This window comes from Mauremys reevesii, linkage group 5 (genome assembly GCF_016161935.1).
Source record: "Mauremys reevesii isolate NIE-2019 linkage group 5, ASM1616193v1, whole genome shotgun sequence".
NCBI classification, from domain to species: domain Eukaryota; kingdom Metazoa; phylum Chordata; order Testudines; family Geoemydidae; genus Mauremys; species Mauremys reevesii.
The window spans coordinates 73,860,719-73,881,287 of record NC_052627.1 but is presented as its reverse complement, the minus strand read 5'-3'; the positions used below and the strand labels follow the sequence as shown (position 1 = coordinate 73,881,287).

The 20,569-nt window shown below is 42.4% G+C and overlaps 1 protein-coding gene across 3 annotated transcripts in view; it reads right to left on the bottom strand.

Moving 5' to 3' along the window:
- WDR17 (WD repeat domain 17) overlaps positions 1 to 20,569 on the bottom strand; it is a 107,013-nt gene that overhangs the window by 61,957 nt on the left and 24,487 nt on the right. The window contains exons 1-2 of one of the 3 annotated variants that reach the window (XM_039542257.1): positions 7,140 to 7,146; positions 722 to 812 (exon numbers count right to left, since the gene is read on the bottom strand). The exons of 1 other annotated variant lie outside the window; for it this stretch is intronic. In XM_039542257.1, the coding sequence (XP_039398191.1) occupies positions 722 to 772 (51 nt within the window). In that variant the 5' untranslated portion in view covers positions 773 to 812; positions 7,140 to 7,146. Of the gene's footprint in view, positions 1 to 721; positions 813 to 1,788; positions 1,939 to 7,139; positions 7,147 to 20,569 lie in introns of those variants that run through there. One more of the 3 variants, XM_039542256.1, reaches the window with a different exon arrangement.

Sequence of the window (20,569 nt, the reverse complement as noted above, 5' to 3'; positions counted from 1 at the left end):
TTGTTATTTCTAAAGAGTTTCAATGACACTGTCTGTTTGCAAAATACTTTGGTTTTATTTCATGATAAAGGAAGTATTTAGTCTGAAATCCATTACAGCTAAAGAACTTAAATAATAATTTACAAGGATTGTCATGTCTCTTATCAACACCATGCATCAGGCCAGTATCCAGCAGATTTCCTCAGACATTACAGGTTTCATAAACGTGCTCATAGTATGAGACAGAAAGCAGCATTCATCAGAACATCAGCATGAAGAAAATGGCAGCAAATTAGAAAAGCAATATAAATATAAATCCAAACTGTTACATTACATCTTTAGCAATGCTGATTTTTCAGTCATCCTCTGTTAAACTCATACTTTCTATTCAAAATAGAAACAATTATTTTATATTTATATATAGCATGTAAATTATGCAGAAAAATGTTGCTTACTCAAAAATTCTGTAAAATGTACACAGCACTAAGGAAGCTATTATTAAAGAATGTCTACAGTTTCCTAGGAGACAGAGAAAACCCCAAGCCTTTTCTCTTTTCATTTGGCATCAGCAGAAACATAATAAGTCCTTCCTAATTACTCAATATAGAAACCAGCATTAAACTGAAAGTCTGTTTACAACAGAGATACTATTATTAAATAACAAATCCATATGACAAAATGGATTGGATGAATGGCTACAGCTATATCATTATTTATAGATACATGCCTATGTTATCCCTACCTTAGAATAGGTATCATTTTTTGTGAACCACTTAAGAATTTCCATGTCCATTCCAAAACCTTGCAGCTCCCAAAATATACCATCTCTTGATCTGGATTTAGAAAGAAATCACTTTACTCAGCAGAGGAAGGAACTAAACCCTGCTGTTCAAAGGATAATGCAGACTTACTAAAGGATGCAGAAGAAAAGCCTGAGCATTATGTCGCACCACACACACAAAACGGCAGTGTCAGTAGCCTGGCAACTGCAGCTCTTTAAGAGGTACCATTTTAATCTAACTTGTTTTGCTCTATTTCATGTACTCTATGTATTTCATCTATTTGCTGTATTTCATGATTGTACTACATTGTTATTTGCAAAACAGTAGCCTTTTCAAGCCCAGTGAAGAGGCATGACTGGCACTGTACAACATATAGGCACAGACACACACACCCTGATAAATAAAGGATGCTGTACTGTGCCAGTCATGCCTCTTCACTGGACTTAAAAAGGCTACAGTTTTGGATAGATGGATAGATAGATGTTACTATATATACACTGGTATATTGACCACAATCAATACCGTTGCATATCCTCAATCCACTGGTGATTTTGACCCGTAAGGAATATATATCTTGTTTATACTGATATATACATTATTGTGTGAGTGCATGAATGTGAATATACTAAATCTTTATGATACACTTATACAGAGGGATACTGATTATCCAAAGCCCCATTTTCTGAATGTCCATATAGAATGCGTGTCTCCTTCTATTGACTCCCTTGTCACTAACTACCAATTACGCAAACAAATTCATTATTCCCAGCTGTTGGGAAATTTAAAAATACTAAACAAGAATTATTGTGTTGACCATATAGGAAATGTTTGCTTTTAATAATTTACATTTGGCATACATATACTCAAAAATAAGACTTCTGAATCCAAACCCTTGCCTCTGCGTGCTACAAATATTAATTTTTGGCAGCATGTCAATGACAACATAACAGTTAAAAGATCTAGTTCATACTTCTGATAGAGATATAGGGATGATATCTGCTTAAAGACAGGGGGCCTTGATACCCACCTCTGTGAAAAAATTAATGGCAGAGGAAAACATGCATTGTGAACTGAGCAGTTTAGGTGCATCATCTCTTGCAAGGGAGGAGTCTGTTGACACATAGAAGAGGTACGGGGGTCTGTCTCTTTAACAACATGGATGTCGTAAAATTACTGGGAAATCCAAGGGTCTCTGACAGGAGGATTGATTAAAATCATGATCAAAATCACCAAGCAGGAAATGTTAATTAAAATAATTGATTTTAATCTTGTTTTGCATTTTTTTCAGTTATTTTCTTAAAGAAAGGTCGATTCTCATTGGTTAGTAACCATTAAAACATGTTGATTTCTAACTACCATATAGCCTTTACATTAAATCTGATGCTTTTTTGGGGGGTGGGGGCTAATCAGGGGGATACATTATAACTATGCAAGTTTATTTAAGCAACGCTATAGATTAACTTACATTTATTCAGATTCTGAAATTTTACACTTTTATGATGTTAGAAAATGATGACTGATGCATTTCTCATTTACCAGATAATTAATTTGTTACTTTTGACTTCTGTCAAGCTCTTTTTTGATGGAAGTTTGAGTTCAGTTAAAAATGCTCAAAAACAACAATTTAAATTTTTTTATTAGTTAAATAAAACTACATAAACATGCTGAATACATAGGAAAGATGATTATCAAAAAGTTTATCAAAACATGGTATGTATTTAAACTTAACTGATTTACTAAACAAAGAAATAGAGCTAAGTGAATAAGTGACTTTTTGGTTAATGGGCTGAATCAAAACATTTCAAAACAAAAAGTCAAATTAATTTGTTTCAAAATGTCTGAGAGGAACTGTTCTGACTTTTTTTTCTAAAAAAAAAGAAATGACATTTTTTCCCGCAGCTGAAACTATGAGCTGAATTTGACCCAAATTTGTGAAATTTGGTGCCCTGCAAAATGCATTTTCTGGCAAATTTACTATTTACAAATTTACTATTTGCTAATAAAAAATTACTATCAGTAGACAGGATACTGGGCTGGATGGACCTTTGGTCTGACCCAGTATGGCCATTCTTATGTTCTTATATTCATCTCTATGAAGGAAGTATTATCTGTAGTTACGGAATTGAACTGCTTGTTTCTGGTCACCATGTCCATCAAGATTTTAAAACTAGTAGATCTCATCCTCACACACCTAGTTTTTATTCACAGATTGGAAGAGGAAAACAAGTTTTCCTGCATTTTCAATTCCTAATCAGTTTCTTAACTTTGAATGAACTAGTCACTGAACTAGCTGAATAAACTGAAATGAAGAAAATATTCTTTCTCCACCTGCAGAAGAAACTACTGCCATCAAAGGCAGGTTGAGCACTTCAAAATCCAGTTCCAGGTACTTAGCTTGTGACCTCCACCAGTTCAATGGTTTGACTTTCAATGAAACTTAGCAGCAAACATGTATTGCTTAATATTATTTTTATCTAATTTAAATTATTTTAATAGATTATAGTTAGTTTAAGCCTTAACATAGGTTGTCATAATTTCAAATTAAATTTTAAAATAGGTTTGTTATTAAATTAAATCTAATTTTATTATTATTTGTATTAGCACAGTCATGGACCAGGTCTCCATTGTGCTAGTACATCTGTACAAACACCAAACAAAATGTTTTATCCATCCTGGTGTCTGGGTAACTGTCCAGTCAGCCTTTCCACACACTTCCACTCTCCCCCAGCCTCAGTGGGAGTAAGCCTCACATAGGAATAATGGTACAATTGGTACACTACCCCTCTTCCAAAGGAACTGGAGGATGCAAAGAAAAATTAAGTCCCAACTGATCTTCAGATGTTAAATGTACTGGTTCTAGAAGAGATAATGCAGGGTACCAGGACTGAACACTGAAATATTCAGGACACATGTACAACCTGAAAGCCAGTAAATGAATTTAATCTCTTAAATCATAGCATCATAGGACTGGAAGTTACCTCAAGACATCATCTAGTCCAGTCCCCTGCACTCAAGGCAGGACTAAGTATTATCTTGACCATTCCTGACAGGTGTTTGTTTAACCTGCAGTTAAAAACCTCCAGTGATGGAGATTCCATAACCTTCTTAAGCAATTTATTCCAGTGCTTAATCACCCTGACAGCTAGGACATTTTTCCTAATGTCCAATCTAAACTGCCCTTGCTGCAATTTAAGCTCATTGCTTCTTGTCCTATCCGCAGAGGTTAAGGAGAACATTTCTCCCTCCTCCTTGTAAAATAATGTATACTATGAAGTATTATAAATTAAAACTAAAATAAATACATTTGTCAAATAAATGAACAATGTACAGTTTATTATGTCATCTTTGCCTTCACCCCCCACCCAACTGTGCTTGTTCACTCACTACATTCACAAAATTCATTAATTTGCTATTGGCTTCTGAGTACTAAAGGGAACTTGTGAGATTCTAAATGTAATTGCAAAGCATGGAGATTATTTAAAATACTTATGGAGATGCAGTTGAGTCTATCTTTTAGTTATAAGACTGATTGTAAATACTTCCTCCCATATCTCCAAAAAGCTAAGCCCCCTGACATTTCATATGGCACATTAATATCGTATTAGAGTTTGTTTTAATTTTTTACCCCAAACTTCCCCAAAAAGAGAGTTCTGAAGCTATGTTGTTTAAAAAATTTCCATAACATTCAGTTTGAAATAGAGGCGAAGCATTAAAGAACCATTTTTTAAAGTAGGGTAGAGGAAGAAAATAAGTCGAATAAAGAGGACCTATCTAACTAAAGCTGAAAAAGTTTACAAGAAGAACAGTAAGTGTGTTCAACAGAAAATAAAACAGTTTGGATACAGCACACCAACAAACTGAAATGAGCTGATGAGAGAGGGAGTACACAATGAATGCTATCCAGGGTGAAAGAAATGTTGCTCCACCATGTGTGCCTCTGGATGTATTCTAGCTGATCCCTCTAGGATCTGGCCAACAGGATCAAAGGAAGGCATCATACTTAATGTGACTTCACCAGCATTCCCACCAAATCCTGTATGCAAATTGATAGAACCTATATTAGATGGGGCTCTGAGACTGCTCACAGATCTAACATTAATATGAATCAATGTCCTTTGCCCATGGTTAAAAGGTAAATCCACCATCTCTGCCAGCTGTTAAAGTAGCTGGAAACAGAAGTTCTCACTTAACCAACCAAGGAGGTTGGGGAGTTGTGGGGAAGCACTACTTAAAAAAAAATAAGCAGAGAGAAGACGAGGGTGGTGTTTTTAGCAAAGTAGAATGAGCTGTGCTCCCCAGCTGCTCTACCTTACTTTAATCCCTCTCTATATCATAAATTATTGTGGAATCTAACCATGAAAGGTCAGAATATTGGCAGAGAAGTTATGTGATGCATATTAGTTAACAACTCCTTGGTAACCTCAGCTAAGAAGGGAAAGTTAGAAACAGCAATAGATGGAAAAATCAGCTACATCAAATGATAGCTTCTTAACATTATTTTGTGTTCCCGAATAGGTGGTAGACTCCCCCTTTAAAGTAGATATTAATGATAACTATCTCATTAGGCACACACCAATCAACAGGGGCAAAATTCTGCTATGTATATGGTGGCAAACAAATCTAATGAATTTCCTGTTCTAGATATGGGCCATCAAATTTCTAGCCCTTGTGTAGCGAAAATGGCCTTCTGAATATGAATTGATCCAATGCAGTCTGACTGAAACTGTAAATCCACTGCCTTGAACAGCTCAAAGCCTTGCAAAGCTTTTCTGGACCACTAATAAGTTTTTCATTTATTATGACAGTCACAATAAAGGGTAATTACATAAATTTGGTTCCTGTGCTGCTCTAAAATAAGTGTTAAATGCCTCATACTTCTCAATAAGATTTCAGTTCTGTAACCTAATGATGACAGTTAAAATGTTAAATATAGTTAAACTACTTTATTGCTGATCATTTTAGTAGAACTATACAGCTAATGTGCTTATCCAGTGTGGATCAATATAATTGAAGATAGACAGGAAAATCTTCTTAGATCTGCTGTGTACAATCCATGATCCCCAAACTGCCCATATCTTTCTCATACCTTTGAAGAAGCAGGGAACCGTTGAGAACAAGCAAAGGAAAGAGTAGAGAGTTCTTGTTAGTGCTAGATAGGAATTTCAGCTTAATTCTGCTCATCAACAGTCTCCTGGAGGATCAGAAGCCTTTGCTTGCAGCTACAAGCTTTTACACAGACAGCTTCAGTGGAATGACATTTCTTAATTTCCAACTTGCCAATGAAAGCTCAAAAATCAAAGTGTGAGTGTCTGACATTCCTATGCCAATTGGAGCAAGAAGCTTCAAAATTCAAAGCTTTTTCAAAGGAACAAAAGGTGTTCATATATGTTTGCAGACCCACTTTAAGCAGAGCCAAATAATAAAATTATATGCACATGCGTGCACACATGCATAAAGGCCAAAGTTCAGCTAAAATTGATTGACTTGTGGTGTTTCAATGCAACTTTAATAATGGGAACTTACTAAATTTCTATAAATGTCTATTGAATGATAAGTAACCATTGAAGTAAAAGGGATGGATAATATTTGTATAATCTTTGTTGAAAGCATTTTTAATGAATCTGAACAATAAAAATATCACATTTACCTTACAGAATAAGACTTGTCTTTCAGAATGCATGTGACTACCTCAAAGATAAAAACAGACTTGAAGAGAAAGATTTGCCGGTGCCATTTTCCCACTGATATTTTTCAGACTTCTACACATATTTTGTCAACTGCTGCATACAATTATAGCATGCTTGACATAAATATGTAATTGTGTGCATTTACAACAGATTAAAATATGAAAACCTATGTCTGATCCTCAAGCACCTGGTAAGCTGACATTGCATTATTGGAAAGGTTGTGCACCTCTGGCTACACTTGATTTGGCAGTACTTCACCAATGGGGACGAGAGCCTGATTGTACGTCCTGTCCAATAACACTGGCTTCTGTGGTACTATTGATTTCAGAGGGTGAGCCAAGGAGCTCAGAAGTTCCATTTTAGAAAAAAGTGCAAAGCCCCTTGTGACTTCCTGGGAATCATCAACACAGGAGAAATGAAAGAGAGAGGTAAAAATAAACCACAAGAACACTATGCCACCTTATAAATCAGACACTTCAGCTTAGAATTTCTTCCACTCTTTCTGCCCCTAGCATGAAGTCTTTTACAAAATCACTTAGATATTTTTAATGTCAGTCAAAATTACCTCCTCAAGAGACAGGAAATGCCAGAACTAAGGTTGCCCAAGCAACTTTAATTTAGCAACTTTGCACATATGTTTATGCTATGGTCTTTGATTACATGATCACTTATTTTTTTCCACCAGACTTACCTGACAAAATTTTGAGTCCCTGCTGCGAAGCAGAGAAGAGTTAGAGCTCCTCAATGAAATGATTATAAGAATTTTATAACATGGGCAGACCATTTTTTTCCTATCCTCCTACTCAGAAATGTCTGAAACATTAAAAAAAAGATACCTGCATGGAAAATTTCAGTCCAAACAGTTAAAGTTTGGCAAAGTTATGAGCTACTGAAAAAGGGTTTTATAACAAAAGTATTGGATGACCGTAACTATAGGCAACTCTGTCAGTGCTATCTATAAATTATATCTTCTCATCCCTAGATCACAAAATTTTAGTCTTTTCCTTCTTCAAATTCTTTCTTCTAGAACTGCAATAAAATGAAAAGCCAAATGTTAACACCAGTGCTTCTGAGCGGTCACTATATACGCTAATATTCCTAACAACACACAGCCAGACATGTTGAATCATACAAGTAGTTATCTCAACTTGAATCAACACGTAGCACAGGTTTCAAACTAACATCTTTTGAGAGCTGGCTGTTCACATGATATTAGGATTAATAGTTTTCAGATGTTAAATGCAATTAAAGAGACAGCTAAATATATTAAATACTTTCTATTGCCATGCTAACTATTGCTATAGCCAGCACAGCCACAGTAGATGATGAAAGAGAGGTAGGCAGTCCACAAGATTATCGAGGTGTGTCCCATACTATGAAAATATTTGAGAACCCTGATGTAGGGAATCTGTTTTTGTCTCCCAGGAGAAGGTTACCAGCCACACCATAGCATAGCCTCCTTCCTGCTGTTCGCTTGTCCTTAGAGCATTATTGGTCTGATATATTCTTCTTATTCACTCCCTATGGAGCATAAGGCGCCAACCACTCTCCATATCTGAGATATGGCTACCACTAATCTCACAACTGCTTACCTTATGAGTGGCTGCTAGAGAATGAGGCTGTATCAAAAGCAACTATGCAATAAAAAAAGATACAGTAGATGAGAATGAGAAAAAAAGATTAAAATCTTCTAGCTCTACATTGCAGCAGTGGGCACATAATTCGCACTTAACAAATCACACATATAGTTAACTAATAAGGAACTACTGAAAAACAGAGAAGCCAGCAACTCCTGCTGCAACATGATCTAATGGCTGAGAAATATACCATTAAAAGAAAAATATGAAAAAGACACCAAACAATTACATTAAAAGAGGGCATAACATACCGAAAGATATATGCCTTTCATTATTTTCCTGTCTTAAACCTATGAAAAACAGTAATAGATCAAGCTTGCCCAAAGCATATGGTAATCAAAACACATTTAAACATTTTTTCCAAGACATCTTGCGAAGGTTGCCATAGCAACCACTCTTCTTATTTTGAAATAATGTCACCCGTTCCATAAAATCCTATACAAACGTCCAGAGTACAACATGGAGATGACCCTAGGTAAAGTTCTATGCTCTATTTCTTAAATATTGTCTTATTCAGATTTTCCCCACTCTATTCTATTCTTTACTGTAGTTAGTTGATTAGAATCAATAGCTATTACAGTCATTCCCTTTAACAGACTAAAATGGAACATTTAATTTCATCTTTGAAAATTTACTACATATTAAAGTATGCAACAAAAAAATAAAAATGCAGCTATCTGGTAACTGAAGTTCCAAGACTGAAAAACACAGTTCTGCTGGTTATTCATATTACATTATACTGAAATCTTCAAAATATGTCATTATATACTTAACTCAGGGTTAAGACCATATAAATAAATATTAATGAACCAGTCTCAGTACTGCAGTACAAATAATGCTAATGGTATATGTAACACAGAGAAACAGCAGTGCAATGAAGAAAAATGTAAGGCAGTAAAATTGAAAATGGTAATTTTAACAAAGAATTCTTACTCTTTGGTGTCCTTCATACCAATCATCTTCATCAAACCAGTGAGAAATATAAGTCATCCAAGCCATGATACACAGTATGTTTGAAATTTAAAACAATAATAAGACTATATCTCAGCATCTGAACACAGATAAGAACAACGTGGGTTCTGTGCTAAAATTTACCCAAACTAAACCAAGCTACACAGAGATCAGTTCTGGGCTTAATGAAATGATTCTCTACAATAATAAGCTGTAAGTTCATGAATATTCCACGTGAAAGACTTTTAATGAGAATACAAATACGATCCATTTAAGAAATTCTAAATGAAAAAATTGAAATCAACAAATAAACAAAATCATTACCATATCATATATTTCAGTATTTTAAAATTAAAGCTGATTAATGTTGCAAACTGGGTTATAAAACGCTGATGAGCTGTGAAATAACAACCATGCTAGACTGTTAAGTGGTTCTTATTTATTGTCCAAAACAGATTTTCTGTTTTCAGTTTTAGACTATAAAATTGGTCTGTAAGAGGTAGTTTCCAGTACACAATACCTAAGTGTTAAAATGTAAAGTACCTTTAGCTTTATGGGGCTAGATAAATTAGGCAATATCAATTTCAATATCTGTGCTTTGGTTGTGTTCAGTGGTTTAGAATGGTACAAATAATACTACTTAGGAATGGTCGCAACACCTACATATAGGTTGCCTAACAATTTCTAGCAAAAAAGAAATCTGTTTCTGAAGAGCTCTAAAGCATCCGTTGTTTGTAGTAGAGATCTCTAGGGCTCTGCCACAGCCAACGGCACTGATGAGGAGCTCAAAGTACAGTCATCACCATAACTTTACAGATAAGTGCAGTGTTTGTTTTCTCCCCCTTGCTCTCCTCCCCCTTGGTATCAAGGGGATTTAAAGAGATAGTTCCACCTATGTGCTACCCACTCCTTTGACTTACCTACTTGGCCATGAGGTGCCATATACTCCCCACAACATCACAGGAGTATGAAGTGCTGTTAACAAAGAGGGAGAAGGAGGAAGGAAGAAATGCCCCCTTCCATCTGCACCACAATCCACTACTTCAACACCATCATATGTCAGCTGCACTTATTTAGGGACTATCATGCACATTTTTCTGGGGACTACAGCAAAGCACAGAACAATACTGTCAGACCCTAAAAATCTGGAAAACTTGGAATATCTGCATCTTCAAAGATGTGGGATCCAATTATCCTACACACTCCCAAATTACACTGTTTTAAGGAAACTTTCCTCCAAACCACCACATTGGGATAAATTCAAAAGCAGGACACCTGAAGCCAATTGTTCAATCAGTAAAATCATTAAAGAGAGGAGGAAAACAATACAACAATCTGAAAATCCTGCTGCTGAATGCACAGTTGGCCATCGACCAAAATTATAATTGTTAAACACTTTAGTTTGTATTTGCTCAGTTAACCCTGCTGAAGGGTTGCCTCTAACATCCATTCTATTGTCACTGAGCATGCTTCCCAGCATGTCACTTCAGGATCCTGGGTCCAGAACTGAACCTCTGGACAGGATGCAGAGATAATAAATCTTCATCCTTTTACTACTATTCAAAATACCTTATGGCTTAGGATAAAGGTACACTGGGCTGCAAATCAGAATTAATTCAAGTGTCATGGCTCACACCAACTGATGTTAATAATTTTGTGCCTTTCATGATCCTTATTATTGAACAATGTCTGTCATAATGCCTGTCACTACATTGTTTGGCTGCCTGCTTTCTCCACAGCTGGCAGCCACCCTACACGAACCCCTCCCCCCAGTGCCTCCTGCCTGCCAGCAGACCCCGCAGATCAGCGCCTTCGCCTTCCCCATCCTCCCCCCGCTTCCTGCCGGTGGCAATCAGCTGGCTTGTGGCGTTTTGGAGGTAGGAGGGAAGGGGGAGGAGCGAGGACTCGGCGCGCAGGCTCCCCATCCCTCCCCTGCCTCCCGAACGCTGCAAGCCAGCTGATTGCCCCAGGCAGGAGGCGGGGGGGGAGGGAGGGGGAGCCTGTGCCAAGTCCTTGCTCCTCGCTCCCTCCTGCCTCCTAAATGCCGCAAGCCAGCTGATTGCCCCAGGCAGGAGGAAAGTGGGAGGAGCAAGGACTTGGCGTGCCTCCCCCCTCCCCCTCCCTCTCCTGCTTCCTGCTGGTGGGAATCAGCTGGCTTGTGGCGTTTTGGAGGCAGGAGGGAGGGGGGAGGAGTGAGGACTCCGCATGCAGGCTCCCTCCCCCCCCCCGCCGCCACCTCCCGAACGCGGCAGGCCAGCTGATTGCCCCAGGCAGGGGAGGGGGGAGGAGCAAGGACTCGGCACGCCTCCCTCCTCCCTCCCCCCGCCTCCTGAACGCAGCGTTTAGAAGGCGGGGAGGAGCCAGGATGCAGCGTGCGAAGTAAAGGGGGAGAGGTGGAGGGGAGAAGAGGGGGGTCAAAGGTGGAGGTTTGGGGGAAGAGGTGGAGTGGGCGGGCTGAGGGTTGAGCCCCCTGGTGCTTGCAGAGTAGGGGAAGCTGCCCTGGAACCTAACCCCCCCGCCCAAGCCACTTAAAGTTGCATTTTTCAGGAACGTAACTACAACGTTAAGTGAGGAGTTACTGTACCTTTTTATCATCATTTTCTTTCCTTTTATCTGTCAGATAGAGAAGTAAGACTGACTTCAGAGAGGAGATCCAGTATTATCTCTCAACTAGATCTCAAAAAATGTTTTCAAACAAAACCTGACAACCCCCCCGCTCCCTTTCCCCAAAACAGGCCCAGGTTAGTTACAAGCTGGAAACATAATGCAGATTGCACAAAAAGTTCCCTTACTGAGAAGCACAGAAACCAAAACATGTTGAAACTCCTGGATTCATTTGGTTTCTATGTGAACCAAGATGAAACTCAATAATCAGGAGTGAATTTTGCTTCATGTTTTAGGAGCAATACAAACCTGACACTCCAAACAAAACTCTAGATGTATGAACACAAAGATGCTCATTCACACTAACTTTTACAAACCAAAACTAACTGAGTTTAATACAAATCTACTTGGAGCCAGATGTGAGTAAGACACATTTGTACTGATTCCAAGAATTCTTGAGGCGGTATGTAACTAATATCAGATTCCAGGATGCTATAGAACTATTCCCTAGACTCACTTAGGCCTTGGCTACACTTGCAAATTTGCAGCGCTGCAGCAGGGTGTGAAAACACACCCTCTCCAGCGCTGCAAATTGCGGCACTGCAAAGCGCCAGTGTGGTCAAAGCCCCAGCGCTGGGAGCGCGGCTCCCAGCGCTGTACGTTATTCCCCACAGGGAGGTGGAGTACGGACAGCACTGGGAGAGCTCTCTCCCAGCGCTGGCGCTTTGACTACACTTAGCGCTTCAAAGCGCTGCCGTGGCAGCGCTTTGAAGTACAAGTGTAGCCAAAGCCTGAGTCACACACAGCAGGCTGTTTCTTTTTGGATATGTCTACACTACAATTAAACACCCAGGGCTGGCCCATGCCAGCTAACTTTGGCTCCAGGGGCTCGAGCTAAGGCACAGTTTAATTGCTGTGTAGACGTTCGGGCTTGTGCTGGAGCCTAGGCTCTGGGATCCCCGAAGGGGGGACAGTTCCTGAACTTCGGCTCCAGCCCGAGCCTGAACGTCTACACTGCAATTAAACAGGCCCTTAGCTGACTTAGTCTCGTAGGGCTTGGACCAGCACAGGCCAGCTGTGGGTTTTTAATTGCAGTGTAGACATACCCTTAGATTCAAACCTGTAGCGTAAACAAATTCTGTGTCCTTCTTGAGGCAGACAGAACTGGGAGGGGGCAGACAGGTCCTACATTGGGGTGGGGGGGGACCTTAGGACCAGCTCAGCAGAAAGATTCATCTAAGATTTATGTATTTTATTTAAGTCTCCCAAGGTGCTCTTGAGGTATAAAAGTACTCCCAAAAAAGGGAGCAAATTTGGGGCATAGTCACAATGTGTGAACTTTGTTAGCAGCAAGGCAAGAGCTCTCTCACAGCAGGTATCCAACCTTTTCAGATTTATTTCTGAAGACAGTGGAGGAACCATTCCCTATTGACCTCATCCTGAGCTAAAAAGAGAAAAAGGAAGCAGAGCTATACCTCCATTCTGTTCAGCTGGGAGGCATGAAATCCTGAGAGGAGTTCACTGGAGCCTTCATGGCTATGCCTGGAAAAAAATATGCTGGAAAAGAAGCACAACCCAAACATCTTGGACGAGGGAGAGGTAGGGAATCTAGAAATAGGGTATATCGGTGCTACAAGCACTGCAGCTGCAGCATACATACTTACTACAGTGACAGACCAGGTTTATACATTGCTCTAGTAAATCTACCCCCTCAAGAGGTCACAGAATTAACATCAACCTACAATTCTTCCTTCAATCTAGCTGCGTCTACAGTGGTGTTCGTAAATATTAACTTTACTATTTTTAAGTTAACTTCTCATAATTCTTTTATGTGCTAACCAAAATCCTTTTTATGTTGTGTATTGATATATTTAGTTCCCTATATATAGGGGCCCTTCCAATTTTGCGGCCATGAGAAATGCAACACAGACCATCCGACGTCCCCTTGTTCCTAGGAGCGCCCCAGCAAATGGGGCTCCTCGCTCCAGCTGGGCTGTGGAGGGACAAGACTTCTCTCCCTTGCCCAGAGAAGCTGTGCAGGGGATGGACGAGACCAGACCTACCTCCGGGTGCCTACCTCTGCTGCAGGACACTCTGGGACTGTGCAGCAGCCCCAGAAGTTCCTGCAGCTGGAGGAGGCTTGTGGAGTTGGATCTGATCTTCCCTGTCCTGCTGGGAGCACCCCAGCAAAGGGGGCTCCTTGGTGCTAGTCGAGGCGGAGCAGGACTTGCTCTTTCCCTGCACGGCTGTTCTTGGATATCTCTCCCGGCTGCAGATAGCTCCACACCCCTTCCTCCCCACTCTGTCCAGCTCTGAAGGCAGCACAGAAGTGAGGGTGGCAATCCCACAACCTCCCTACAACAGATTTGCGACACCCCTCCCCCATCCCCTTTTGTGTCAGGAGCCCCACAGTTACAACACTGTGAAATTTCAGATTTAAACATCTGAAAATGTGAACTTTACCAATTTTCAAATCCTATGGCCGTGAAATTGACCATAATGAACTGTGAATGTGGTAGGGCCCTACCTATATATATTGAAACTAAAAAGTTCTTTGTCGTTCAATTGAACCTAATGGATGAAGGGAAAATGAACTTAATAATGGACTGTGTATAAACTTTTAACCCTACTTTTTACATTGATTTTACTAATATAGTCCAGGCGGCCAAGGAAGAGAACCCTCAAACTAATGAAAAGTGTCTACACAAGTATGTTATAAACAAAACTGGGTGATTGATAAGGAATAGCTGTTTTTGCAGATAAATGAAATAATGCAGATGGATGAAATAATGACCCACTGAAAGATGTTTTTAATTCATTAAGAACTATTGGCTCTTACAGATGCTTGTAATAATGACCAGATTAGAGATTCCTTTCTGTTCATCAACCAGGTAAACTGAGGCACATAAAAGTAATATCATTAGTAATTAGGAAAACAGAACACAGGGTAAAATTAATTGTGGGAAAGTATATTTTCCTCCAAAAAGGAGCTTCATTGTTTCACTCTATAAAAGGACAGGTTTGGAAGTGAGTTTCGAGAGTGCAAACTGCCAGCATCCGATCAGTTACAGAGGAGAGAGAGAGACAGAGACCAGCTCTTTATGATTAATAATAATAATCCTTTATTAAATAATTCCATCTGAGCCTGTTACCGACAATCTCAAATCATTATTAAATTCAAATAAGCAACAGGGAACTAAGTCAACCTTACAACGTTATACAGGGCATGACATTTTTTACAGCCCTGAGCGATGTAGCTAGGTCAAACTAGTTTTAGGTGTAGAGCAAACCACAGTCCCTAACATGGAAATGAGCATTAGGCCTTTAAAATGAGAGCTATAATATATTCCTTAGAACAAAGATTTAGAATGTGAACTAAACACAACATATCCATATTTACATATTGCTAATGCCTGCTACTCCCCTCCCCTTCTAATTCTTCATACTTTGAAGTAATACTGATATGTTTAGGAAAGACTGTGTTTGCAGACTGTCAACTTTGCCCTTGCAAATGGGTTTTAGGTTCCAGATGATTCTGGGATTTGTAAGCTGGAACCAGAACCTGTCACATGTAAATCATTGGTTCAGTTCTGAAGGAGTTCACTAGTGACCACAAGTTGTTACCACTCTATGTCTGTTACCACCCAATGCCCTGGTGACTTATGCAAAATGAGTTTTCTGATCTCAATCCAGTCCTTGTTTGGCAAATGTATTTCGTCACAAAAGGTACTAGTACAAAAGTCCACTTTTCATTAGAGTCTTAGCAGGGAGCCCAGGACTAAATGAACATAGAAATTGAATTATCATTTCAATGCAACTAGCGGTGATATATTCAGCTCAAGTTAAAACGGGGGCAGGACACTGTGTGGAAGTTCTAACTGCTGATAACTTGTTGTACCCATCTGCAGCTAAATACAGTCGCAGGCTTCAGACTAAATTAAATAAATATAAAAAATAATAAAGGGGAAAATAGCCTGAACAGCTCCCCTTCTCAGACAATACATCAAGGGTCCATTAGAAATACTGATTAACATATTCATTCCTGTTTAACATATTCATTCACTCATTGACCTGCTGTCAAAACTACTGTTTACAAAAACTTTTTGTAATCAAATGACATGCAATGTTCTGATTTAAGGTGAATATAACCTAATTATTTAATAAAAATATGAAGATGGGTTAATGCAAGTCCAAAAAAATCTGAACTCTTTAAATTAGCCTTAACAAGGTTAACTTGGTTTAGTATTTAAGGCCTGGTCTACACTAGGACTTTAAGTCGAATTTAGCAGCGTTAATTCGAACTAACCGCTCAACCGTCCACACCAGGAAGCCATTTAATTCGAACTAGAGGGCTCTTTAGTTCGAATTTGGTACTCCACCCCGACAGGTGGAGTAGCGCTAAATTCGACATGGCTAGCTCGAATTAGGCTAGGTGTGGATGCTAATCGAACTTAGTAGCTCCGGGAGCTATCCCACACTGCACCACTCTGTTGACGCTCTGGACAGCAGTCCGAGCTTGGATGCTCTGACCAGCCACACAGGAAATGACCCGGGAAAATTTGAATTCCTTTTCCTGTGTGGGCACTTTGAATCTGACGTCCTGGTTGGACATCGGGGCGAGCTCCGCAGCACCTGCAACGATGCAGAGCTCTCCAGCAGAGGAGTCCGGGCAATCCAAGAATAGAAAGAGGTCCCCAGCATGGACTGACCGGGAAGTCATGGATCTGATCGCTGTGTGGGGCGAGGAGTCTGTGCTCTCGGAGCTGCGCTCCAACAAGCGGAATGCAAAGACCTTCGAGAAGGTCTCCAAAGCCATGATAGACAAAGGATACAGCCGGGATGCGATGCAGTGCCGCGTGAAAGTCAAGGACCTGAGACAAGGTTACCAAAAAGTCAGAGCGGCAAACGGACGCTCCGGAGCACAGCCCCAGACATGCCGCTTCTACGAGGCACTGCATGCCATTCTCGGTGGGTCTGCCACCACTGCCCCACCAGTGACCGTGGACTCTGAGGATGGCATAGTGTACCTGGACAGTTCCTCGGCGATGTTCGCCGATGGGGAAGATGAGGAAGGGTTTGTGGAGGACGGCGCAGGCGACAGCGAACACAATACCGCTTGCCCTGACAGCCAGGATCTCTTCATCACCCTCACAGAGATCCCCTACCAACCGTCCCCGCCCGTTAACCCGGACTCAGAATCAGGGGAAGGATCAGGCGGTAAGTGCTATAAACATGGAAACATTTATTTTTTAAAAAACAGGTATAGAAAAAATAGAAATACTATATAAAAAATTTTCAATGTCAAACTATATAAATAGTAGGTCCACACATATAGGGATTGAACAATAATCCTCTTGGGACAGTTCAACAAAGGTCTCAGAGAGGTGCTCGAAAAGCCTCCGCAGGAGGTTCCTGGGGAGAGGTGCCTTATTGGGTGCTCCGTGGAAGCACACTCTTCCGCGCCAGGACATCCTAATGTAGAGAGGAATCATCGCCTCCACCAGCATTGCTGCATATGGTCCTGGTCTGTGCAGGGCTTCCCTTAGCATCCGCTCTTTCTGACTACGAGTGACCCGCCTCAGGGTGATGTCGTTCTGGAAAGGCTGCATCTAAGTAGGGCAATTAGTGTATTGTTACTATTGTTAATGGTTTAAAATTAGGTTGCATAACAATGACCCTCGCTTAACAGCCACGTGCTGGAGGCCACAGAGAACAAGCATACATTGATCTTTCCCGTGCACTGGCGGGAGGGGCTGGAAAAGGCTCAGCCTTTCTGCTTTCCAGATTGCCTTTAGCAGGAGAGCACAGCTATCCACTAACTGATAAGCATTATCTACTTTAAGGCTTACCAGGACTGTCTGCAAGACGGATTCAGCTGTCTCTCCCCGCTTGTCCGCTCTCCTGTGCAATGGCGCCGCCAATGAGAGCGTATTCCGAAATCTCGAACTTGTCCTGAGATCTCGTGGAACTTGGTGCCCTGTATGGTCTTGTTCAGAGAAACTGACTAGACTGTGTTCACTGTTCGCAAACATGTATCTGTTCAAGGAAATCACTTACTGTTTCCCATCACACAGCTTCTGCTCTTTCCCAGACTGCCCCGGCATCCCCCTCGCAGAGGCTGGGTCAGATTAGGCGGCGAAAGAGAAAGACTAGGGACGAGATGTTCGCGGAACTGATGGCCTGCTCCAGAGCCGAGGCGGCCCAGCAGAGCCAGTGGAGGGAGACCCTCTCTCAGCAGCAGCGCTCACACAGCGAACAGGAGGACAGGTGGCGGCAGGAAGACCAGCAGGCGACTCAAACGCTGCTTGGGCTAATGAGGGAGCAAACGGACACGCTCCGGCGCCTTGTTGATGTTCTGCAGGACCGCAGGCAGGAGGAGAGAGCCCCCCTGCACTGTATCTGCAACCACCCTCCCCCGCCACAAAGTCCTGTCCCCCCCTCACCGAAAATTACAAGACGGAGGGGCGGTAGGGGCCGTGAGAACTGTCACTGCACCACAGCTGAGCGCTAATGTACCACACACCTCTGACGCTATAACTGTGTAGAAGCGCTTCCCTTACAGGATCACCCAGTCCCAAATCCAAGTTTCATCACCCCACTATGTAGTAGATTAATAAAAGCTGTTTGCTGTTGTTCACTCTTTCCGTCACGTCTTTCGTGTCAGAAGACTGTGTATGTGGGGGAGGGAGGCAGGGGATTTATAATTGCACGGGATAGCCTACATTAGCAGGGTACAGACTATCGGGGGCAGGATCAACTGCAGGGCACACACAGACTGCAGTCAGTAGTCACCAGGGTCACTCTGTGTGGTGTATGCTGCCCCGGGTCATTCTGTGATGTGTACGCTTGTCCACAGTCCTAGCGCCTGCCACCCCCTAATGTTAAGGCATGCTGCCCTTACCATGCACTTCCACCGTAGGCGCGATCCTCTCCGCTGCCCTGAGCCCCAACAAGAGCCCTCATCCACGGACAGATACTCACCCTTCCCCCACACCCCTCACCCCTTCCTACGCCCAAACCCACAGCCCAGAGCCTGCATCCAAATCCCTATCCAAAGACGGCACCACTCGCCCCTTCCTGCAAACCCACCCCTACATGCACAACCACTTGAAACCGTCCCCCACCCCAGAGACCTATGTAGGAGCAGGAGGCTGTCTGTCCTGTATTGTACAAGCGGTCTGTACATCAGTGCACACCGTACCCAGCACAGTATGCGTCCATGTTTCAAACCCTGAACAGAAATGCAAAGTAAAAGAAAGATTTATTAACAATAACTGTTCCGTTTAATTTGTTTTAAAACGTGTTTTGGAAGTGGGGGAAACTTGTAGAACGGGGTATGTAACCGCAGATCTCACTCAACACATCGAGACACAGGCCCAGGATCAGCTTCTCTTAAAATCAAGTGGAGAGTCATAGGTTACCCTGCTCTCCGAGGAAACTTGCTTTCAAAGCCTCCCGGATACACAGCGCTTCCCGCTGGGATATTCTTTCGGCACGGGTGTCTGGCTGAGCGTAAACAGCAGCCAGGCGATTTGCCTCAACCTCCCATCCGGCCAAAAAGGTCTCGCCCTTGCTCTCACAGACATTGTGGAGCACACAGCAAGCAGCAATAACTACGGGGATATTCTTTTTGCTGATGTCCGAGCGAGTCAGTAAGCTCCGCCACCTCCCCTTAAGACGTCCGAAAGCACACTCCACCACCATTCTGCACTTGCTCAGCCGGTAGTTGAAGAGTTCCTTCTCACTGTCCAAGGCGCCTGTATAGGGCTTCATGAGCCAGGGCATTAGCGGGTAGGTTGGGTCCCCGAGGATCACTGTAGGCATCTGCACATCCCCAACCGTTATTTTGTGGTCCGGGAAGAAAGTTCCTGCCTGGAAGCGTCTAAACAGACCAGAGTTCCTGAACACACGCGCGTCATGAACCTTGCCCGCCCACCCGACGAAGATGTTGGTAAAACGTCCCCTATGGTCCACCAGTGCTTGCAGCACCATTGAAAAGTAGCCCTTTCGGTTAATATACTGGCTGGCCTGGTGGGCTGGTGCCAGGATAGGGATGTGAGTCCCATCTATAGCCCCACCGCAGTTTGGGAATCCCATCGCAGCGAAGCCATCTATGACGACCTGGACGTTTCCGAGAGTCACTACCTTTGAGAGCAGTTGCTCAACGATTTCGTGGGCTACTTGAATCACAGCAACCCCCACGGTAGATTTGCCCACGCCAAAGTGGTTCGCTACTGACCGGTAGCTGTCTGGCGTTGCAAGTTTCCAGAGGGCTATGGCCACTCGCTTCTGCACACTCAGGGCTGCTCGCATCCGTGTGTCCTGGCGCTTCAGGGCAGGGGCCAGCAAGTCACAGAGTTCAAGGAAAGTGCCCTTACGCATCCTGAAGTTTCACAGCCACTCTGTTTCATCCCAGACCTGCAGCACTATGCGGTCCCACCAGTCTGTGCTTGTTTCCCGGGCCCAGAATCGCCATCCCATAGCATGAACGTGACCCATTGCCACCATGATCTCCACTGCGCGGCGTACCCTGCTTTCTGAGAGGTCTGCGCCACTCTGTGACTTCCTGTCCTCACCGCGCTGCCGGAGCCTCCTCGCCCGATTTCTCAGCAGCTGACTGTGGAAGAGGTGGACGATAAGGTGCGAGGAGTTGACAACGGCCATAAGTGCAGCGATGATCGCAGCGGGCTCCATGCTCGCAGTGCTGTGGCGTCCGCGCTGTAACCGACCAGAAAAGGGCGCGAACAGATTTCCCGCCGGCGCTTTCATGGAGGGAGGGCGTGATTGACAGTTCGATGACGACAGTTACCCAAAACCACCCTCGACACATTTTTTCCCCCAGCAGGCATTGGGAGCTCTACCCAGCATTCCAATGGGCAGCGGGGACTGCGGGAACTGTGGGATAGCTTCCCACAGTGCACCGCTTCGA